At 39.5% G+C, this 25292-nt stretch overlaps 1 protein-coding gene across 2 annotated transcripts in view; it reads right to left on the bottom strand.

Annotated features, from left to right (window-relative positions):
- Nucleotides 1-8564: 8564 nt before the first annotated feature.
- The window catches only part of BACE2 (beta-secretase 2), a 79476-nt gene continuing 62748 nt past the window's right edge, over nt 8565-25292 (bottom strand). For both annotated transcript variants that reach the window (XM_025215410.1, XM_025215411.1), the window contains 4 exons: nt 23904-24005; nt 20092-20241; nt 18088-18256; nt 8565-12667 (listed from right to left, as the gene is read on the bottom strand). In XM_025215410.1, the coding sequence (XP_025071195.1) occupies nt 12414-12667; nt 18088-18256; nt 20092-20241; nt 23904-24005 (675 nt within the window). In that variant the 3' untranslated portion in view covers nt 8565-12413. The remainder of the gene's footprint in view (nt 12668-18087; nt 18257-20091; nt 20242-23903; nt 24006-25292) is intronic.

Genomic DNA, 25292 nt, shown 5'->3' on the forward strand with positions numbered 1-25292 from the left:
CATTGTCAACTGGACTGGTGCTGCATTTGGAAAGGGAGACGGGAACTATCCGGGCAGCATGTCTAAGGAAGAAGAAAATGATCATCAGACAGTAATAAAACATACGTCATGAATGAGAAGAAAGTACAGCAGCAGGAAAATGTATATGGGAGTGAAAGTGGCAGAATAAGCATGATTTAATATGAAAGACAGGGAGAACAAAAGTGATGATGAGAGCAGGAAGATGACCTGAAAGAACAAGAAGTTAGCAACAGCTAAAATGCTCTTTCCTGTTTTATTTTGCTATATTAGATGCACAGTTGTTTGCTTAGAAACAATTTGTTGCATGACAGCAAACATGAGAGGATGCGCCCAGATGATCTTTTAAACCATGGTTCAAGCATATTAAAAACATATTAGCTTTCAAGGAGAGCTAGAATGACTGAATCCAAAACAGTGTAACATTGACAGTTAAGTGAAAACTTCTTTTCTCCTGTCTATTTAGGTGACAAAGACACTGAATTCACACTTGGGAGAAACTAAACTCTGTAACAAATTTCCTGTGTCTCCTTAGGTCAGCCACAATCTCTATGGATAACATTTCAAGCATCTAAGCCTGAGATGGCAAATGGGATTTAAGCTGCTAAACGACCTGTGTGCTATTGAAAATTTTACTCTGTCTTTGTCCTGCATTCATTAAATTAGACAATACTTCTTTATTTCCAATTACTGTTGTACGTATAAACTTAATAATCATAGAAACTGGATGTTCAGCACTTTTGAAGTATGATGTGATTTATCTACAAGATGAATTTTCAGATTTCAGCACTCATTTTTTAAAATCTTGATTATGAATGTGTATGAAGTGCTTTGGTGATCATCAACACAAATATCCCATAAATAAAATAAAATTAGTTCTGGCAGGCCATCTGCAGTTATGATACAGCACAGCTGTGCTTACAGTTTCATAGTTTCATAGTTTCATAGTTTCAGGGTCGGAAGGGACCTAATAGATCTCCTAGCCCGCCCCCCCGCCAGGGCGGGAGAACAACCCAAAAAAAAAAAAAAAACAAAAAAAAAACAAAACACCCACCCTAAAAACAAAAACGGGACTCAAATGAGTCCAGCCAGGTAAGTATCCAGCCTCTTCTTAAAGATCCCCAGGGTAGGGGCCAGCACCACCTCCCTTGGAAGTTGGTTCCAGCTCCTAGCCGCCCTAACTGTGAAGTAGTTTTTTCGGATGTCCAATCTGTACCTCCTCTCCATCAACTTGTGCCCATTACTCCTTGTTATGCCAGCGGGGGCTAGGGGAAACAGCATCTCCCCCAAACCCTTCTGGTTCCCCCTAGTGAGTTTATAGACGGTCACCAGGTCCCCCCTCAGCCTTCTCTTGTGGAGGCTGAATAGGTTCAAGTCCCGCAGTCTCTCACTGTAGGGTCTGCCCTGTTGTCCCCGGATCATGCGGGTGGCCCTCCTCTGGACCCTCTCCATGTTGTCCACATCCCTCCTGAAATGGGGCGCACAGAACTGGACACAATACTCCAGCTGCGGCCTGACCAGCGTCGCATAGAGGGGGAGGATCACCTCCCTGGCTCTACTCGAGATGCACCTGTGGATGCACGACAAGGTCCGGTTAGCCCTGCCAACCATGACCTCGCATTGTCGGCCCATGTTCATCTTGGAGTCAATAATGACACCAAGATCCCTTTCCGCCTCCGTGCTCTCAAGTAGGGAGTTCCCCATCGTATAAGTGTGCTGCTGGTTCCTACTACCCAAGTGCAGCACCCTGCACTTGTCCGTATTGAAACGCATCCTGTTCCTCTCTGCCCACCCCTGTAACCTATCCAGATCCTTCTGCAATCTCTCTCTCCCTGCTAGCGTGCTCACCTCCCCCCAAATTTTGGTGTCATCAGCGAATTTAAACAGGTTGCTTTCCACCCCAACATCAAGATCGCTGATGAAGAAATTGAACAGCGCAGGGCCCAGAACCGAGCCCTGGGGGACTCCACTACCCACCTCCCCCCAAGTCGAGTATGATCCATCCACCACCACCCTCTGAGTGGTTCTCAGTTCTCAGCACCAGCCTTGTTATGGACTATCAAAAGCACTAGGGCATATATTTTCTTTTTAAATTCAAACAAAAGGGTTTAAATTTAAGCAAGGTCTTTTCTCTAGGAACCCTTTAAATTCTTCATGAAACCTGGAAGCAAAATGTTTGCATCTTTAGATGCGTGAAGTCAGCCTTTCATTGATAAGCAGAAAGATTAAAAATACAGGAGTACAGGAATCACATTAATATTAGGAAAGGGAACAGTTTGCAATGAAGTAATCACATTCAGCCAATGGGAAACAAAAACCTGTCTAGTCAATGGGACTGCATTTTTCAGGTGGTTGGGGGTAGCCTATTTTTGGTTTGATTTCTGCTTCTCTGCTTGACATACTTAGCTTGAGATGCAAAGTTTGTGGGGGTGGGGTTGTTTTTTGCATATATTATTAGCTGAGTCTCACTCTGCTGGGAAAGATTTCACCTTATCCAGATGGAAGACTTTAAAAGCTTGATGGAAGTACAATAATAAAAATAGGTAAAATGTATAGAACTGAGTTGAACTTCCAGGATTATGTAACAAAGAGCTGCTTTAGTGAAAAAGAGTGTAAATGTGACCCAAAGACTATATTAGTAAATTACAGGTTAAAAAAAATCCCTACAAGGGATTTTAATTATCAAAAAATCTTAAAGAAAGTTAGACTCAGCAAAAAATATCTATCTATAGATATCACAAATATTTAACAGCCAGAGAAGTTAGATTTAAAGTTAAACGTTAGTTATGCTGAGAAATTGGAAAGCAAATATTCATGTGGAAGTTACCTGAAGTCCACACTTTAATGGTCTCAGAGTCTGGATGTTATGGCACCTTAATCTTGGTCCAACAAACTGTTTCATGTTATCAATTACCGGCAGAGTCAACCCAATCCTTTCCTACAACCATCCATACTTGGCAAGAAACAATACACAAATTACAGGTTAAGTAAACAGAATATTAAAAGGACGTTAACTCCATTCTTTTAAATGCCAAATTTTGAGAGATGCAACATTGTCAGATACAATGATTTCAAGTACCAACAAAGATTCAGGTACGTAATAGAAGCGTATCTAACAGGGCCTGAGAGACACAAAATCAGATATAAGCCAGTGCTCTTCAAAGTTTAGAGCAATACAGCTACACAAGTACAATGGCTGTCCAGAATGTTACCAATAAATGAAATATTCAGCCTAACTCTAAGAAATACTTCAAAGTGCTACACACTTTGCAAAACAATTAAAAGCAAAATTAGGAAAGGCAAGAGAAGGCTGAGAGGTGATCTTGTGGATACTATAAATTCATCAGGGGATGGCAGCAGGGAATAGGGCACCTCCTGGAGTAACTAGGAACAATGGCCACAAATTGACGGAGACTGGATTTAGTTTGGACATTAGAAAGAACTTCTTTGCAGTAACGGTTGCCAGAATGTGGAATGGGCTTCCAAGGGAAGTGGTGCTATCCCCTACCTTGGGGATCTTCAAGAAGAGACTGGACAAGCATCTGGTCGGGGTCATCTGACCCCAGCGCTCTTTTCTGCCCAAGGCAGGGGGTCAGACTCGATCACCTACTGAGGTCCCATCCGACCCCAACATCTATGAATCTATGAAGATGTAACTGAGGTAGTGCAGTGAAAAAATGTGGGGACTTCAAACTGTCAACTTTCATGCTTTCAAATGTTTGGCTGTACTATAAATTTAAGCTTGGCTCAGAACTGTTTGGCTTTAAATAAGGTTTTTGCTCACAACAGCATTCTTGAAAATTTTTTCATTCAGTTTTGTACACTCAGTAAGTGTTTTACCTATGAATGCTAAAATGACCTTGCTTTAAAAGTGGCAGAAGTCTGAGTGCTAAACTAAACCAATCCAACTATGGATATGTTTGTATTAGACTGTTTATAGAGTTTTAGGGTTAGCACGCCTATGGAAAACAGATGAGCATTTCATGGTCCATACAAAATACAGTGCATGGATGTCTAGAAGACAAACAAGAACAGGAAACAATTCAAAATGTTTCTATTGCTCACTATCAAAAAGTTGGAAAAATGGATGCATTAGACTTCATCAAACAGGAAAAAGCAATAATCAACTGAAATGGATATTCTTATGCATGCAGAAGTGCTGACTAAGTACACAACGTTGTTCAATTTTCATTTAATATCACTTGCTTAATCCACGATCTTTAGCAATACATTTCTGGAAACTGACTTCAAAAATAGAATACTGATTTTTCAAGATAAACCAGACTATCCTTATGGTAAGCATGCACACGCACGCAAACACACAGAGATTAGATAATAATATAATATATTAATATGTAATAGAATATATAATGTAGGTAAAAAGAAAAAAAACTACTTCACCTAACTGTTAATAGAGCTCACTAAAAATAAAATACAAAGAAGAAACAAGAATATAAAGGTGTCTCACACTGGAAAGTTTATGCAAGAGTGCCACCTCTTGGGAGACAACAAGCAGGACATGTTAAAGATTTCTTGATCTCTTAGGTTAAGAAGGCAAATATCAAAACAAGATGCGTCAAAAAACAAGAATATAAGCCAAGTTTGTGTTTCCTTTCATGTTTAGCTAGATCATGATACATTTTAAAAAATAACCAAATGTTTGTATTGTAACCATGGATTCCATCCTTCCAAATGAAAAGTTTTGCCTGTTTGGTTGAAGTTTGCCCTGACTGATGTTTTCTCTGCTAGCAACTTATTCTGTTTGAGAGCTGAAGCAAAAAGGGGTCAATTTTATTGAATGAGTGAAAAATACTTTTCACTAAAAGGATTCATAATTACATCTTGGTAGAGTTATGATTTCAGGAAAAGGGAATGTTGCGGGTGCTCTCATCCCGTGGGCAGATCATGCTGTGGCATCATCTGCCAGTGACATTTTTGAGTCCCTGAAGCAGGTCTGACACCGTTACCTCTCCACCCTCCTACCATTCCCTGAACCAGCCCACCACTACCACTGTCCTCAGCTGACCAGAGGCAGGTGAGCCCTGGAGCTGCTCCTGCCCTACTCCAGCTGGGGGCTGTGGCAAGTGGCTGCTTGGGGTGCTGGGCTCAGTCAGGGATAGCAGCAGGTAGAGCCCACAGTTGCAGTGCCTGCTTCCTGTCTAGACCTTTGGGTGGTCCCCACTGGCCAGAAGCAGGAGCTGGGAGGGGGAATGTCCACTAATGCCATGGTCCCCAGTGCAGCCTAATACCTAATGCAGTCATTCCCTGCAGTTGGAGCTCCAGGCTCATGGGAGAAACCTGAAGGAGGGAACAGGGATTAGGGACCTGCTCTTTGCCACTGAATCCAGCATCCTGTGCAGCTGATCCTAATGGCCTCCTGCTGGAGCAGCATGAACAGCCTGGAGTTTCCCCCACCCCCATCAGCCAGGGAGTAGCGGCCAGTCTCCCTCTTCCTTACCTGCTCTGTTTTGGTCCTCCTGCATATCCCCTACCAGCCTGGAGATCCAGTTATGCTTTAGACACCACAGGGCACCCAGGCACCTGCAGCTCTGGGAAACTGGGGCTGACGGCAGGTAAGCCACACTACTGAAGGGTGTAACCATACTACTGCAGCCCCCTGGATCTGCCCCTGTTGATATATCTACAAATTTTAAACTTCAAACCAGTTACAGATTCGTTCTCCACTCACTTCTGAGTTTAAAGCCTCATTGTATTAAGAAACAGTCAGGTGAACAACAGAGCAATAGTACTTACAAAATGAAACTCCATAGGACTGAACAAGACACACTAAACAGGCTAGAGGAATTATTTATTTTGAAGCAGAAACTTTAATTTTTACAAAGTGCACATTTGAAAACAGTGGGACATTAAGTACAAAAATACCAACCTTCAGAAAATCCAGTAATGATGCTTAGCAGTAATTTGGACAAATATTCTACAGCAGCTGAAGACTAGTTTTTAAAAAGCAACTAACCCCCTCCCTACCTATCTCAATATTTTGACCCCATTTTCCTTTAATTTGGATCGGTGACCCATTAAAATAAAATCAGGCTTGCATGTGGAGAAATTTCTCCAGTGAATTGAATTGTTTCCTTAAGTGAAGTTTCCATCAGGTGTATCATGTGGCACTGAATAGAATATTAACAGATTTTGAGAAGTCCACGCATTACAGGTTTTTAGACAGCAAGGGAATTTAAAACACGATTTGCTCATTTAGGTTTTCTTCTCTAGATAAATCCTGTTTCAGAACTCAAATTTTAGGGTTATAAAATGCACATTTTACTGGCTAGTAACACTCTTCAGAGGATGCATTAAAATAATACATACCTTGCTGACAAGAAATTGAAATAAAGTCAAACACAAGCGTGACAATTTGACTAACTCACTTCCCATGATTTTTTTGGCAAGGGGCAAAGGATTATACCATCCATCATTGCAGGCTCAGTCATTTTAAGCTTCCCTAAAAGAATTACTTAATCCCCTGCTGACTGCATAGACATCAACCTACCTTTCACAGGTTCTATAAATTAAACCAAGAAGTGATATTCAGGGCCTCCTCTAGGTATCAAACTAGGCCAACTTGTACACCCTTCCTGCCTTGGCTTTTTTAGGACTGATTCAACTCACTAAAATCCATGGGAGTCTTTTAATTATCCTTAATGAAAGATGGCTTAGGCACTCTGCCAAGCTGCATTGACTCCCCTCTTTCCTTCCATCCTTCCTGTCCACTCCTGTGGAATCCAATGGGTCAAGTCATTCAATCTGGAAAGCTAGGGACTTCAGAGTTGGAAAGAAGGGACCATGAGTGGTGGGATGCCCAGTTTTGTTGGTGTGGCAGCAGTATGGCCAAATACATGAGGTCTTTTACACTAGAATGCCAGAAGCAATCGGATGCTTGAAGGCTGGTTCTACCATTACTGACCAACTCTCCTGGCGGCTTCCTGAAGTCTGGGCTCTTTTTAGAATTATCTCCTGTTCTCCTCCCTCTCCTGTACATTTCCTAGATGGCATGAAAAGTATATATGTAGATATTTTGACATTAACCTTAAACAGTTTAAGTTACCCTGATTGATTAGGCATAAATTGATGGTTTTGTCAGTTTCTTATGATTTTATTCCAAAGGTAAGGAGTCAGTTGTGTCAGTGTTCTCTATTTTTTCCCCCTAACAGGTAAGTTGAAGTCAGTTTTTGTAAGAAAGCAATCACTGCCTCATACCAGATTGAACATTTACTTGAAGGTTATATTCCTTTAGAAATCAAGATTTTTTTTATATTTTGACCTTTGGTTGGCTGAAAAATTCCTACCCATAGCAGGGTTTTGCTTAGGTCAGAGTAGAAAGAGTTTCTTTGAAACTATTTACAACCCAAGATCCAGCCAAGCTAAACTGACTGCAAGTATTTAGTGAAAAGAAAAAAAAAATATTAACACAAAATATTTTTGTGGAACTAACGGAGACAATTGTTTTAAAAAATGTTAAATAACTTAAGTTTTGTATACCTGCAAACAAAGCACTGGTAATGTAACAATATATATGATTTGGGAGAAAATATTCAGTGGTTAACTGTAAAATCCATTTAGAAATTATTTGGCCAGTTATTCATAACATAATGGATACAAAATTCTCGCTAAGCTTAACTGATACCTTAGGGTAGTCTTCTTTTAAAAAATATACCAACAAATGAATTCTCATGCAAAGCGAGAGACTGGAGTAAGGTATTATGTATCCACAGGTGAGTTTGGTTGCCCCTCTGTCTTGATTTGGATCTTTGTTAGGGAAGATTACAGTTCAATTTTCATGTTAATTTGCATAACTAATTAGTTCCAAATAAGCCTCAACTTTCTTCTCAGTTGGTGCAATTTGTGACAGTCGCTTCTGCAATACAAACAACTCTCATCCAGAAACTTGACTAAAACCATTGTTAATTTTAGAGGGTTTAAATGAAGGGTCATTAAAGAAGAATAAGGCTTTGGAACTTTAAAAACCTGGCCTAAGTTTGAACTAGGTACCTAAAAATAAGAGATTCCAAATAGCTTAACTGCATTTTCAGTGTTTCCTACCCAGTGCAATTCTTAGTTCTGGTCAAGGGTGTGGAGGCAAGTCATTTCCAATGTTTTCATCAATCAGGGAGTCAAGCCTAGCATAACCTAGATCTACAGGAACATTAGTCAACAATAAATGCATTATTTTGGTAATTTGTATCATTTTAAAAAGGACACTTTCACAAGTTATATTCTTGGAAGAGTTTATAAAATACAGCAATAGGTAACATCTTACTTGAAAATGTTTTATTTATTTGCACTCAGTGCCACAAATTACCTTGCTAGGTTTCTTCATGCTGAAGGCAGAACTGAAAAACTAATCTTAGAATCTTTAGAAATGTCAAGAATCACTTTAATGATTTCTCTCACTTCTCTAAAATAAAAAATGTCCGTCTCCCTGGATTACTAGGAAAAATAGATCCCATTCAACAAAGCTACTACACTACCCTATTTGGATGATTGCTTCCTGACACTTCCATACATAAAAGTAACTGTCAACAACCAAATTAGATAAATCTTTTAATCATCAGTCCCAAGGAAGACTTCATTTGACATGAGAAACAGCCCTTGTTGTTCTTCCCAGTGACTGGCTTTCAGTTAATAAAGATTAAGCTATTGTTAAAAGGTTAGCATTTCCTCAATTAAAAAAGAGTCAGAAGTAAGAACATCTCTATGTAGTTTGTGATTTACTATTAACTGCTAGTACAAAACCAAAGCCAAAAATATTATATTCCTTTGACACATAATATTCATTATTTTCAATATAAATGTGATAGGTGCGATATAGGCTGCTTTATGTTAAAGCTGAACTAAACTTTATTTACAGCATGTGAAACAAATGCTTACAAAGTCATTTAATCTATTTTTCTCAAAGCCTGAGTTGTACAAGGTATTTGAGGTAACATTTCTGAAACTGAACTCTGACAGCCGATGGACCAGTGGGACAGAACTGTTGTATCCCTTGCTTTAGCTCAAATTCAAGCATAATTCGAATTCAATCACACATAGCATTCATTATGAATCAGCTATTATTAAAGAAGCTCCATGCAACTAAAGATAATTTCCCCACACTTGTCTGGTAAACAGAATGGTATACAAAGGCACTGCTCCCAAAATTAAAAGCATATGAGCACAGGGATGTATTGTCTAGTAACCCATCACTTGGGATATATTATATTACAAGTAACAAATTATCTTGGAAGTCAAAGCCTTCCATCTTTATCCTGAACTTTGTATGTGAAGGCATGATTTAATTAAAGAATATCCCTGAAGTTAGTTAACACAAGTAGAGAATCCCTTAGAGCACTTCATTTTTAAAAATCAGAAAAAAAATTATCTACTAAGCCACAGTTGGTAAAATTGCAGTCTACCATTGAGCTTCATCTTTCATAGAAAAATGCTCAAGTGCATTATTTTTCTTAATGTGCTGCAGGCTAAAAATGAACCCTCAAGGGTTAGCATTGCTCTTCTTGTTGCCAGAGCAACAAAGCAATACTCACCTGAATATCTTCCACTGCAAGTATCAATTTACAATCTGATATGAAGTTTGTGCTGCTAGCAGATGTCACTAACAACATTTTTACTATAAGCCAAATTTTAGTGGCAAGGGATGCCATGAAAATCTCACACTGCAGGACTATTTCATTTCTGTTACCAGATTATTGCTCATGTAATTAACGCATTTCTATTAAAATGTCTTGACCAATGACATTCAAAAATGAAAGGGTGAACTCAAGGACTTTTATATGAAACATAGAGCATTAAAAAGCTTCACTGAACTACTCTGGAGAGATCTAGCTTGTCATTACAAAGCATACCTGGAACCCTATCCAATAATCTGACTGTTAAATTCCTTCCTTCCTTAAGAAAAAAGCTAAAGTAAAAGTATTTTAATAGTACACAATTTTTGCTCCTCAAAAGTAATAAAGATGGTGCGCTTTCTCCCCTGTGCTGTTCATCCAGGCTGTGCAACAATGGGTAAAAAAATTATTCAGACTTCAAGGAAAATGTGACAAGATTATTCAATATATTTCCTAAAGAAAAAGGAACATGACTTTGATATTACTAGCTATGAGCTGAGGCAAACCCAAGGAGTACTATATGGAGCTGGATTACAGAATTAACAGCACCGTTCTTTCCAAAATAAAATCTATTCCTTTGATTCAAACTCAGTGGAACCTTCTTTTACATTTTAGCACACTGCTCATCCATTTCAGTGGTATGAGCTGTCACTTAAATTGTAGACCTGATTTTCAAGGACAAACAAACGCTCTTAATGCTGGCTGATATTAATGGCAGCTGGTACCTGGCATCTCTAAGAATCAGATCTCATTGGCTCTTTGTACAAAGAAAAAGTTTTAAAAAGTTCAACTGAAATTAGATTATAGGACAGAAATACCATGATATATATGAAGGAAACTTAATCACTTGGTTCACCTGAGGAAACACAAGAGTTACAGCTTTCTTAGCATGATTTTAGTTATATGAATCTTAGGGCTGACAAAGGAAAAAAAGAATCTTTTTTAGTCTACAAGAATTAAAAAGGAAAGTTACATTGTTTTCTAAATGATAAAGAACTGCATCTATTAGTAGAAGCCTAATTATAAGAAGTTTTTATCATTCAAGCTGCACAGATTCTTGCATTCCTTAAATTCAATTTTTGATAAAGGTCAGTGAAAAATAAAAAGCAGAAAAAAAACTCAGAAATCCCTTCCTCCTCAAATTTCTAACTCCCAGTATCAAGAAAATCAGATGTCAGAACAAACTCCAACCCTTTTACTTAAATCCAACAAAAATGTAAAAAGAAAAAAAAGAAACAAGAGGCCCTTTTAAACTTTGTAATTTTTAAAAAAGTAAATAAAATTGGATTTCTGAGCCTACTTCCTGCACCACCTTTCTTAGCTACAAGAAAAGCCTTTTTAGGCTTTAAAGAAAGTACCAACATTTCTTATCTCTGTTAAATTTAAGTTTTATACCTGTTCAACTGAGATATGTATCTGGTCTATTATGCCTCCCCCCACCCAAAAAAATCCAAATCCACACACAAACATTTATTTAGGGCTACTAAACCAATATACTTTCAGTTTGTTATACAGGTTTCCCACTACTGTGTATAATGCGTTTTCACCAAGATGGACATATCACAAAAACTAAACTAAAAAATCCTCAATTGCTATTCAAGTTAAACAGCCAGTCAGCGTCACCAAAACTTCCAGAGTTTATTCAAAAGAGAAACACTTTTTATATTTATTGAACTTTCAGACTGCTGGGCTCAGCAAACATGGTTTCGTTTTCTCTTTAGAGATTTGCTTTACATTTTATTGTTTTTCCTTGCAATCACTAGAGATGCCAAGAGAGATGTAAAAAGCAACATCTTCCCTTAACAATTATCTGCTCTGTGACATTCACGTATAGTGAACCCTCTTCTACTCTAAACAGCAATGTGCCCGAATTGAGAGGGAGATAACATGGGTGGAAAACTAAGAGGATTTTTTTAAAAGTGATTATGTGAAAAGTTATTTTATAAACCTCTCAGAAGGATTAAGCAAAATGCTATTTTGGAAACAAGGGATTGCATTTTGTGCTACAGGATTTTCATCTGTTCTAAAACAGCTAAAAAGTAGCTCTTAGTGCCACCCACTTAACGATAGTAAGTGCCCTTTTCATTTTATCGAGGTAGTCTTGTTTTACACTAAGGCAGAACAACAGTTTGGCGTCCCTGTTTTCCCCTCCTCAAACTATTCTGGAAGGGCAGCTAATGAACAAAGACCTACTCAAATGACACCAGTAACCTCACTGTGAAAAAAGTCAGTTTCCTAGTCACGTAAATTGCTTTTGTTAGCTGCACAACACTGACCTTTCCACCTTCCCTATGCTGTAAGCACTGTTTTAAAATGAACTGATGTAAACCAAACATTATTTCTTTAATGTAACTAATGAGAAAACTCATTAAAACTTGTCCTCCCCCCCCACCCAACATTCAAGTCTTGATTAACATTAGAAATATTTGATGGTTCCTTTTCTTTTGGGAATGAGGAATGAGCTATTTTGTCTGGATAATGGAAGAACACCATGTCAACATTTAAAAAGGGTATGACTGGGAGCTGAAAGGCTCAGTTGTGGTATGATAGAACCAATCCAGTAACACAGCACTTGAAAAGTGGGTTTAGTGTTTTGGTTTGGAATCGGGTGTTAGAAATTAAAGCTTAAAAAATTATGACGCAGTATATGTAGAAAACTGTGATTTGTGACCAACAAAAAGGAACAAGGTATTCATTTCCTCTCCTAGGCTGGACACTTCATTCTTTGTTGTGTTGACAGAGTCTAAGGCTTCCCAACCCATGATCAAAGGGTCCTCATTTCCAGCGATGATGCACCAAGGATGACTCATCATTGACTACATCGTTGTTAGTGTAGCGATGCTTACACCGAGACGGGAGCAGCAGCAAGATGATCAGAACAAGGAGGATGATGCCACATATGCTCATGAGAACATAGGAGGCAATCCACAACAGTGGTTCATGGAAGGTTCCTGTGGAAATACAGTTGCTTGCTATATCTGCTGTTGAGAAAGGACCTTCTATCTCAGATACCGGAGAGCCACCTATTTCTGAGAAATTACAAGAAAAGAAATGTTAGAGATACCATCAACACTTAAGAAATCTTTCCTCATTATCCTTAAGTGGTCTCTACCTCCACCATATCTGAGCATATCAGTCTGCAGTATGTTCAGCTGCACAACAGTCTGGGGAGGAAATGAAGCACTTGCATCCCAATTTTACAAACAGAAAACTAAGGCACAGAAAGATGAAGAACCAGACCCATAAAGAGACAGACTAGGGTGACGCGCAGAATGGCCACCTTTAACTTTATTTACCTGCCTCCGGAGGTGGAATTCATGAACTCGTATTAGGGGTTTAGGTTGTAGCTGTGTTGGTCTAAGGACACAGGCAGACAAGGTTCCTTGGATGAATTTGATATCTTTTATTAGACCAACCCAAATGGTTGGAGAATAGTTATTAAGCAAGCTTTCGGGTTCAAAAACCCTTCGTCAGGCTAAGGAAGTTTCAGCAGTTGGTGTGTGCTCTTCCTGGATGGAATGAAAAGTAAACAAGCCAGGGGCTGGGCTGGCGAGTCAGTTGCCAGGCAGATTGTAATGTATCAAAAATCCAATGTCTATGTTTAGTCCCTGATCTCTAGTATCCAGCAGGTTGATGAAATGGAGCTCATAGGCTTGTCTCTGGGAAGTGTTGTGTAAGTTTCCCTTGAGGATCAGGACTGAGAGATTGGAGAGAGAGTGGCCCTCCTGTGAGAAATGTGCCCCCACCGGTAATTGAGTGTTTCTGTCTTTGATGGATTTCCAGTGTGCATTCATTCTGGTGCGCAGTTGTTGTCTGGTCACTCCTACATATCTTCCATCAGGGCATTTGGTGCATTGGATGAGGTATACTACATTCCTACAGAGTGATTGGGGACAGCTGGATACTTAAGAATGGGATTCATAACAGCCATCATCCTGAGGAGGGAGATAACCAAGCCAACTAGCAAAAAATGCTGAAGAGACATGTCATTCTAGCTAAATGGACAAGCTGGGGGATAGTGACACGAGACATGAGGATAGTGTGGAAGAGAAAGTTAGCTATGAAGGACCAGAATTACAAAGAAGAGTTTTAATCCAGTGTGGTAGGGAGTCTTCTCCACCCCCAGTGATTTGAAAAACAGGAATAATGGGGTTTGCATTACAAACAAGGAAGCCTGCCTCGACTGCTTCCTTCCGACACCCACACATTATGTAATCTGTGATGTATTGCCATTTCATTACATACAAACTCATTTGTTTAAAAAAAATATGTGCCTGTCGAACATTCTCATCCATAGAAAGCAGCAGAGAATTTCTCTGATTTGTGGCTAGGGTTATTCATTTCAGAGGCAGAATAGGCAGGTTCAACACAGCAAATTATACAATACATTTCATATCTGTAGCACTGTAGCTTAGGAAGGCTGAATATTTTCTAGTTTGCTTAGGGCAACTGAGAGCATAGACTTAGTACTGTTCCTGCATTTTAAAGACTCATCCTTAAGTAGTCCACCTCTGTAGTTAAATACAGCCCCCCATGGCATCTATACATAGGGTTTTTATGCAGGGCTTCTGCTTTTGATCACCATTTCTCTTTAAAATTTTACACACCCTTGCCAAATCAAAAAGACGGTGCCTGAGACAAAAGTATTCTTATATTTAGATAATTCAAGGTAGAAAACTGCAGGCATGATTAAGGAGAGGACCTATACAAAAGGGTGTTTCTGTTGGTTTCTCTATAGAAGTACAAAGACTGCCTGATAGTGCTGTGTACATGTGTGTACAAGAGATACAGGGTCTGAGGGTTATTTGTTTTTTTTGAAGTTTCCTCCCATTGCCTGCTTTGCACCCTGGAAATGAAATTTTATCTGCTTTTAACTTACTAAGTACAGTTACAAGACAAGCAGATGCATGTTCAGGCAGTTTAGTACGCAGTAAATTCCCTCGTGGCATTGCAAAGTTGGTCCCTTTCAGGCTAGGGTTATCTAGCTTTCATAAGTCACTTGCCACTATTGTCCAGAAATGCAATATTTTGAAGCAAACAAAAAACGAGGCACCTTTTTTTCCTCCTTGCTGACAGCCATTTGACTTGTGTATAAACTACTCTAATATTAAGGAAGCAACTAAAAAAAGGTTGGCTGACATTTTAGGTCACATTTTCAGACTATTCAACAGTAATGCAGTCCCCGGTATACCTGTTCCCTGAAGAGAAATTAACAACTGAATAAAAAAGGGAAGATTAAGAGTTTGTATAAACGCTTAATGTGACTGTGGATTGTTCCACTGGACTTGTGTATGCGTGTGTGCATGCGCACATGTGCTAATTTTGCTGGAATTTCTAGTCATCAGCATTTAGAATAAAATCCTAGTCCTAATCCTTAATTCTGGGAGTTTCACTGTGGACTTCAGTAGGGAAAGAATTTCATCTCTGGGGAAATGCCATTTTTATATTGCATGTGTATAAAACTTAAGAATATATAGTTTTAGAAACCAAACATATATTCAACACATACTTATCTCCCAGATGTATGTTTAAATTTAGTGTTGCCTGACAAATACATAAAATAAACAGTTTAACAGATATAGCCACTTACGGAGACTATCTCTTTAAAATATATATAATTTATGAAGTGATCAATCAATTTGGTTCCACTTATTTGGATTTAAAAATAGGAAGTTTTTGTGGAAAAAAAATCTCACCATTAACACCCCATAAATCATATACAAAGCTTAATCTTATATTCTTATCATTCAATACAAAAAATGTTTTTTTTTAAGGCAGGATTTAACAACTTGCAGAAATACTGTATAATGAGAGGTGCACTGTTAATATTGCATTATGTGAACGTCTATTCCTGATCTAAAACTGTACAGGAGCAGCTGCAGTTATGAATTTAGTCACCATCCTCAGCACCACCCCCAAAAAGGCTTGTCATCAGTATTCCAGAAAACATGATTTTTAAAAAATTGAATTAGATATTTAGAATCTGTAACACCTTGCTTGCCTCTCTCATCACCTTCAAACTTTCCAATTTCATACAGTGTGCTTCAGTACGCTCCTTTATGTCATATTGATTTGATTTGAAATTAGCAATATGTGAAACAAGCCTTAAACAGTCCTTTGAACTTTTGAAGGACTTATCTGAATTAATAAGAAGTATGGATTTGTTCGCTTGCAATAATCAGCTTCCTGAAGCCCTCAGACTCTTCTCAAACCTTAGTTTTTTCCCAACAAGGCAAGACATGAACTAGTAATATAAGTAAGCCATTTTTTATTTAATACTGAGCCAAACCTCAAAATTTGTGGTCTAATTTAGTCAATGGTTTTCATTCAGTTTTTATCTTTTTAACCAAAACCAGATTGATAAAGTACCTAATTAAAGTCTAATAATAAAGCTAGGGAATTCATATTTGGGATAAACATTGCATCAAATTATCAACCCTGCGTCACCATACAAAGTAGACATACATGTACATTTGTTCTATATTTCCCCAATTGTAAAGGCTTATGCCATCAGTAGTCCCAATTAAATTTAATGTCTCTGAACAGACTAAAAAGCCTCAACTAAAGTACATTTGTACAGTTGCTATGGAAGTCCTGGTTGGTTTCTGTGTAAAAGGCAGTTATGACACTTAATCCCTCCAAGCAATACTGACTAGTTTCCATGCAGAGTCATATTTTTTTCCCTGATGAAATGGGGCCTCAGATGGAAACCATAAACTGTGCAGAAATGAAATCACAGAGACTGATGTACACATTTGTTCACATTAGTATATGCACATGTGTACATACAGATTGTCATACCAGCACAATATCTTACCTCCGATAGTGCTTTAGATTATATCACATGATTTCAGAAGTCAAAAAATAATAATAGATATGAACAGTTGCATAAAACTAAACAATGGGATTGGGAAGAGGTGTGGGAGGTGGGAAGGGGAAGTTTTTTACTGAAACCAGTTAATGATCAGCTTGTATCCTCTTAAAAAGATTTTATTTTTATTTGATAAATACAGTTCTCCCTCTCTCTTTCTCTGTGTGGAGGAAGGGTTTTAGAACTGAACAATGTAGCCAAGTACCATGTATTTATGTACAAAGATATGGGGTACAGCAGAGTGCAAGATTTTAGCTCCTTGATTCTGATGCAAATCATGAAATACTTCAGAAGAGCTCAGAGGCTACTCTAAACTATGCCAGCTGGCCTGGGTCCCCTTGAGACCATCAGTCCAGCAGGGAAGAGCCAAGGCATCACTCTACTTATGCACCCACCCAGAGTTGCAGCTCAAGAGATGTAGGCATAGAAGTCAGTTATATCAACTCTATGCCTGTTGAGGACTAAAGGGATAAGAACAGGTTATAGAACTTGGTCTGCAGTAATGTTATTGTTATTTTCCATCTCCTAAATGCAGCCAAAATGCGTCAGTCTCTTCCCCATGCAGAGCTCTTAATTGAGCTGCCCACACAGGTGCCTAGATTTTTGCTACTAGGCTTAAATTGTTTACATCAATGGCTTCAGAAATGTGTTATGAATTTAGACAAATCCTTAAAAGGTCCAGAATCTGGGGCGTGTAAAGCCAGCACTGATCTTCTATTGCTCAGTTACACTGTTCCGTAAAGACTGAGTGCCTCACTATCCCTTCCTAATTTTGGCTAATCTATATATCTGTGTACCTAGGAACCATTTCCACTGCACATGGATCACAGATATTCAAGGTGTTACAGCCTAGGTAGAGATTGGGGTTTGGGACCAGTTCCCTTCACATTCTTCATCCCTTCCGTTTTGATTCTATATTCTTATGGCACCTTTTTAATGGCTAATATGTAAAAAAATAGAAAGATATCTATTAGCCACATTTAATTTGTGGATCATTTAGAAACAGGTTATTAAGCCAGTTCCATGGAATCAGCCCTTTGGTGAGGGACAACCAGCAATAGCTCTGTGGGCCTGTGGCAACCCATGGATTAGAGATTGTTCATCTGAAGAAGTGATTCACAAAACATCCCTCATAGATTTTGTTTGTTGTTTTGCATCTTGCTTCTAAGAGTGGGGAAAAGTGCAATTCTCATTATACAGTACCTCCTTATTAAATACCTTTCAGAAAAAGTTGGCTTTCCGCCTTTATTTCTCATTCCTTAGCAGCAACATTTCCATAGAACTATCAATGGCCAGTAAAAGTTGTATTTACAGCAGCTTGGTCATCTTAAAACTACCTTTAACTTCTTCAAAAATATTGCTGAAAGGTCAGAAAGGCAGATTTTTTTTTAAATACAGAAACTGTGTTGATTTTTCCTCCCCATAAAAATATCTTTATTGCATAATGCAGAAAGTTTGCTTTAGAATCTATTTATCTGCAAATTGTGGAGCCTGCAATGTTTCTTGTTGACAGATTAACCGATGCAGCTCCTATCTTGAAACACGACAGATATTTCTCACAAGGAGTCCCTCTCTTACCTGCACATGGACTCACAGCAAAGCCTACTCTCTTTTGAACTCTATCAAAGATGACATAGAAACCCTCCATAACTGTGGCACCAATAACCAGAGCGTTTGTGGAGGACGAGATGCCAAATCGGTAACATTCCAGGTTCTGTCCAATCCCAAGGATGGGTTGAATATAAAGCTGTTCATTAAACAAACAAGACACACAAACAAGAGACATAAAATAAGTAGCAGGAATGTACAGTATTTAGAAGATAACTACAGTTCAAAAACATGGATGCTGACAAATAGGGTGCTTTAACTCAAAGTATTCCCAAGATTTCGATTTTAAGTCACTCAAATTTAATTAAAAACAAAGAATAAACTGGAGTAAGCAAATTGTTGTATGATATGTAAGAGAGGGCAGAGGTTCAGTGAAGTCAATAGTTGGGACTTAGGAAGTCTAAATTCAAATTTGGGCTTTTGATTAGTTGCCACTTTAAGGTTATCTTCATGAAGAAAAAATAGGGGGTTTTCTTTATTTTATTTTGTATTCTATGAAGACAGTCAGGAACATGCATTCAACTTACAGAAACATTTAAATGATTAGGGTGCAATGGATCCAGAGAGCATTTCTGTCAGTTTCAGTCTTCTGAGTGAATAAACTTAAGTCAAATTTCACACACTTTTTACCAAGGGGATGGAAGACTGATAAGAGTTTCTCTCACATCCCCTACATTGATCCTTTGGCTTACTGTAAGCCTTGGCTATATTTCAAGTTAAGTATACATCTGAGCTTTGTTGCCCTCCCCCTGTGCTAAGTAGGGATGCTACTTAGGTCAGTTGATGTCCACTCTGCTTTTTCAGCATCAACTGCAATACAATCAGGAACCACACTTATGATGAAAACAGAAGTGAGTAGCACATTATTTTTTAAAAGCCAGACAGTACATAATCTATATAGGTTTATAATATTAATAAATATAAATTGACCAAGTTATGGAATTTGGCACAGAGATCATACAGGCCCTTTGCCAAAAGCATCATTTTCAGGAAAAGTGCATCTCATCATGGTGCCATGAGAAACAAATCAATTTGTTTTCCAAAGTAAGTAGGTCAGGGGTCAGCAATGTTTTTGGGCAGAGTGACAAAAACACCCACAACCTTGAATTGCTAAGTTGTTGGCATGCCTGGGGCGGATGGCAGGAGAGCTGTAAGGGGCCCGATCCTTGTTGTGGAAGCATAGCCCTAGCCCCTTCCCTGAAGAGGGGCAGAGGGTGGGAAGGGGAAGCAAAATGACTTCACATGCCACGCTCTGGCACATGTGCTGGGGGCTACCTACCCCTCAAGTAGATTAAAAACATCAGAACCGTACTATATTGGTGCCTCACGTAATTTGAGCTGCTTTATGAAGCGGGCAAGTCCCCTATGGTTCAGTGGTAGACTCCTTGTCTGCCACACAAGAGACCCAGGTTCAGTTCCCAGATGCTTATACAAATCAGTCATGGAGGCACCAAACATCTGGACCCAGTCTGGCCTTTGGATTCTGTCTCAGTGCCCCAAAGGGGGTTTGGAAGGTCTGGGCAGCCTCCACTCCTCCAAAAACTCCTGCCTAGGCATATGCATAGAAGGTCTGCGTGACCTCTCATGCATACACCATGATCAACAGTTGCCATGATGATGAAGTGGGCAAAAATATTTTTGAGAATTGTTCAAATAGCCAGGAAAAAAACGCATTGTTAATCAACAAAGTAAGGGGACCATTTTCAAAAAATTAAATGTGCTATTTCCCCTTTACATTTTTTAACTTCATCAATTGTTTGTCAGACAGAGTCCAGTTTTTCACTAATATTGTTAAAAACATTTTTCCCAAAGTATGAACCCCAATTATAATTAGCTACAATGAATTATTAGGTTCAGGCCTCACTACATTCATCAAAATAGTTTAAGTAAGGAGAAGAGAAAAGCTTTACAACAGTGATAAAAACTAGGGTGTCAAACTTCTGATTTTATCCAAATAATAAAACAAGTTCATGCCTGTGGTAGGATAGTGATCCGAAATGATCTGCTTGAGTTTTCGTCTCTCAGGTAGATGGAGATTTTAGGAAATAAGGACCAGGGCTTTTCAGTTTTGTCCCAACATGCAAGCTGGGAACCTGTCCAGAATCCAGAAGAGAATTCTTGGATCTGTGGTGAGAGAGATGGGGGGGGGGGAAGGGATATATACAAACGACATTCTCTTTTAGATGCTTATAATGATCTAGAACTTTAATCCTTAGTATTCCCTGAGTGCTTTCTCCCCCTTAAATTATGAATGCTGTAAGCATCCTAATCTAATAATAAGCCATTCTGAAACATGGGACTGATTAATGCAAAGGCTGTTTACTCAAAAATCTTACTACTGAATAACATAAGGCCTAATATATCTAGTGGCAGTCCTCTGGAGGGACTGTGGGACATGTCTATTTCTATTAGATGTACAGATAAAAAATAAGCTTAGCCATACTAGTGGAAAGAGAACAGCTGCAGTGAATACAGAGGCCGGAAGGTCAAACTTATAAGCTCTCTTGAGTGATTACTACAAAAAACAGGAAAAGTACTAACTGACCTTTGCTACTTCTCCACCCCCTCTACAAACTTGCATATACAGCTGGGACTGAACAGAGTTTTTTGGTTTTTTTTCTTTTAAATGTCAGTATCTTTTAAACATGAGGTCATTGGTAAATTGTTCCCTTCCCTGTACACAAACTGTTGCCTTGATGCCACTTTCAAGGCATGAAGTAAGGGCCTGATCTCAACTCTCTTGCTGTCATACCAATTCTTAGCAACATAACTCGAAAAACTTTTAAAATCAAAGTTGATTAACAGGGTTTCCCCAACATATCCAAGGCACCAACAAAGCAAACTAAACCTCCTTGTAGAGTTTTTCCACTTAAAAACAAACATCCTGTCTAACATTCATGCTCCTTGAAGCACAATGTTGATCAGATGCCAGGCAAGACAAAACAAAACATTTCCTTAATCAAAGGTAGTACTTTGTGCGTGTTCCTGTTTCCTTAGGAAGCAGCACACAGACCCCACAATACTTTGCTGCAAGAGACATTGAAACCATTCTGTTTGGGTTAACAAAAATACTATCCCCAGTTATTTCTTGTGCAGTTTATTTTTGCATATTCATTGTATAAGCATTTCAAACTAAAACCATGTACTTTGAAATTAGGTATAGGAAGTTTCAAAGGTGACATGCTTGCAAAGATGACATGAATATGTTAATAAAAACCCTAGAGTTTGGTAGTTAGCATACAGGGGTCCACTCTTTTAGGACTTCAACCTTTCCTAATGCAGTCAGTTATAGGACCATGGTTACATTAATAGTTTAGCACTTTGCTAGACCTTTGTAAGGTAGAAAAATGCTGATTTCTTGAGTTTTTTGGGGTGAAGGTGGGGGAAAGGTTGTTTTGTTTTTTGAAGGCATGGGGACAGAACGTTACAGGTTAAGGATACAAAATACAGGTTAGGGATAGAAGACTGGGGTTCCTCAAAACTAGGTTAGTACCCTAACCAAGGTACCAGCCTTTGCATTCTCATGGCAAGATGAGCTGCTCAGATGATAATAAATGCTTTTTCATCAGGTGCCTAGATTTCAGCTATCTTGCATTGCTACATGTGGGAAAAAAGTAGATGCCCTTGATTCTGAGGGAAGCCTTCTGCCAGCTCATCTGCCTTCTGGGCTGCTACAGAGCCATGCCCCTGGGAGTTGGGACTTCCAGGGTTTCTACGCTGCTGTGAAGAGTGGAAACTGTCAGGCAGGAAGTAGGAGCTACAGACAGCTTGGGTGCTGGGACCACTGAGTTTTGAAAAGTTTTAAAGGAACATGGGGCTTTATATGAAGCACCATAGGGATGGCTACTGGGAACTCAGGGCAAAGTGGAAGCAGTGATTTCTGGTTGCTATTGTGATGGTGAATGCTGGTAGAAGCTGGGTTTTTTTTTCCCACTGCCCCTCTTCCCTCCCTTCTCAAAGTTGATGCCTGGAGTGACTGCCCCTTTTGCCCCCTCCCCCAAGTTACACCGGTGGTCAAATGCTTTGAAGTCAAAACTTACAGTCTCCTGTTCCATGGGAAATTTCAGAAGAGCAAGTTCCAATGCTTAACAAAAATATTAGTGTAGTTTCAGAATTTCCCCAAGGAATGGGAATTCCCTAGTGGTAAAAAATCCCTTAAATGATGCCAGTGTCCCTCCCACATGACATACAGGAACAAGTTATTTTAGACAGATGTCTGAGGACAAGGACATTATACAAATCAGCATTTGGAGAAATGCTCTCAGATGCTAACCTGCTCATTTCCACATACAACTCTGAAACAGCTGAAATGCCCATGGGATATGCTCTGCTATGCCCACTGCTATGCAACAGGGCTGCATATTGCATGGTGCTGAGCACTTTGATCCTGAGCCAGCAAAGCATTTAAGTGCACGCACATGCACACGTAACCCCTGCCCCAACCCACCCTGCTTTACTGAAGACAAAAGACTACTGTGTGCTTGAAGATTGCTTAGGCCTGAGTGGCCAACATGTGAGAGGATGGGGCCCCCAGTCTGTCTTACTGGAAAAATACCAAGATAGAAAATATTCTCTCTCTCTCTCTACCTTCCCTGGAGTAGAAAACAAATGCTGGTCTGAATAAAATGCAGACAGAGTATATGAAGCCTGCAAAAGTGCTCTCTTTTGAATGCATGCTTTGATTTCCCAGAATGATTGCTTAGTACATTACATTTACCTGTCTTGCTTTTATATGCTAAACAAATGTATCTTGGGATGCAGACACATGGCTTTATGCTACATAAACAGACCAAGCATATAACTGCAAATAAATTATTTTAGCGGTATTTAAGAGTTCCTCTCCCTACTTATTCACAAAATGTTAATCTAAGCAAGCTGATAGTTTCAACATGCTGTATTTCTGGAAGGCATTGTTTCAAAGTACTACAATGGCACAATGGTGCTATTATTGCATTATATAAATAATTCACTAAATACCATCTCTGATACTAACTCTTACTAAGGAGTACCTTACTACACAAATGGTCCATCTGCTTAGAGCTGTGCACATAATTCAAGTTTTTGGTTTGGTGGCTGCAACAAAATACTGTTTTTCGGTAAACCCCAAACCATTCCACCCCCCACCCCCCAACTAAATGATTGCTGATTCAGCAAACTGAAGCAATTAGTTTCGTTCTGGGGCATTTTAATAAGAAACAACAAAGCAATATGGGTAAAATGCAGAAGGCAATAGTGCCCTTTCCCCTTAAAACCTTTAATTCAGTCTTCAGGACATTTACTTGAGCTGTAGGAGATGTTGGCTTAAATCACCAATGTGCCCAATTTTGGGCAGAGATTTGTATGATGGCATAATGAGACCTGTAAGGAGTTAACCAGATATTGAATGAAGTCTGTGCAACTCTGATAAGAGGCACAGTTGTAAATGTTTGCAGAATCAGGCCTGTATACTTTATGGATGCTTTTTTTTTTTTTTTTTGAAGGAGCAAACTAAATGTTCAAGCTCAGTGCTCTGAATTTGAAAAGGAGGGATTATGTTAATATTTCTGAAATGCAAGAGAGCAAACATTCTACCTCTATATTAGTCTGAAATCTTTTTCTTCTTGATTTGGGAACTTACCTTTAGTGGCATTGGCAGGAAGCTCATGTTTCCAACACCTGTTTGTGACCCGCAATTTGAGAGCCCAAACGCTCTTAGGCTAACCAGCACCTTAAAAGATTTCCCCATACACTTTTTCCAAGAATCAAACAATGGAACAAGACCAGTTTTTATAATAACATCAGCTTACCGAAGATGTACGAATAATAGCTTCCACAACAGCAGCGAAGACTTTCTGGGGTAGGCGGAGGAGGGTGGTGCCGCTGTCTACTATCGCCTTATCTGCATTATACTAAGAAAAAGATAAGCAACACAGTTAACACACTGCATGCAAATTAAGGCATGTAGTCAGTAATTTTCTAATAATTACTAGGTTGCTCCTTTTCAGTATCGGTCTTCATAAGCATCTGCTACACGTAATCTGGCAGAACTCTACAGTTGGCAGACCAAGTTAAAAGAAGGAAAAAGGACGAAAGCACAAGACATTAAAATAAGGCTTCTGCCATGGTGGTAATGGCTCACCACAACTTGAGTGCAGAACAGCGGCCTACTATATCAGGACCCATAGGATAATGTACCTCATTTAAGAAACAGTGGGAAGCAATCCTCACTCCTGCTTGCAATACAGTACTAAGTCAGTATCAAGGGTGCAAAAAATAATGTACCTTCCTATCTGTCTTGGGGGTTTAAAATTCTCCAGAAGAGTCAAAAGTGTAAAAGCAACTAAAAACAAACTGGTAAGTACAAGTCTTGCTACACTATAATCCAGGGGTGGACAATTATTTTGACTGGAGGGCTGCTTAATGAATTTTGGTGAGCTGTTGAGGGCCCCAAGGGTGGTTCTGCCCCTTGGCAAGAGCCCGGCCCCCCTGGTTGCCATCTAGGGACTGGAAGTCCCACCCCTAAACTCTGACCTTTGCTATCAGAAGTCCCTCCACTTGGCCCCAGAAGTACTCCTTCTGGGAAGGGGGTTTGCCATCTTGGAACCAGAAAACCCCCCAAATTATACACTAAAAGTCAAACATTTGTAATAACGTATTTTAATTTTATTAAAAAAATATATATTGTCCTGATTTGCTTGTGTTTGCACTGTATATATAGAAGTGATTCCATAATAGCTCAAAATGAAGTCTTATGTTTGTATATGGGGGTGTGTGGAGGGGCATGGGGGGTATGAATGGGTGGGTAGCTGTGGGTGGGTGAGTGGGTATAGGGTTTGTGGGGAGCTGTGGATGTGTGTGTACGTAGGGTGTGGGGGTATATGTGGATGTGGGTGGCTGTGGGGTGTGCGGATGCATGTGTGTGCATGTAGGGTGGGATAAATGCTTGTGTGCGCACGCAGCCACACTGTGGCACTCAGGCAGCGAGGACCACAGCTGGCAGTGTGCAGAACTGTGTGCAGCTGGTAAGTCCATTGTGGTGGAAGGGGAGGGGGAAGAGAAGGGATGGGGGGGTGCAGATCAATGGCCCCTGTGGTAAAGGAGGGGACAGGGGCAGGTGTGGTCCAGCCAGGGTGAAGTGGGGCGTGGGACGGAGTCATGACTCCTCGGGCCGGGGGGGGGCGGAGATTGCTGTTGGT

This window comes from Alligator sinensis, unplaced genomic scaffold (genome assembly GCF_000455745.1).
Source record: "Alligator sinensis unplaced genomic scaffold, ASM45574v1 scaffold840_1, whole genome shotgun sequence".
NCBI classification, from domain to species: domain Eukaryota; kingdom Metazoa; phylum Chordata; order Crocodylia; family Alligatoridae; genus Alligator; species Alligator sinensis.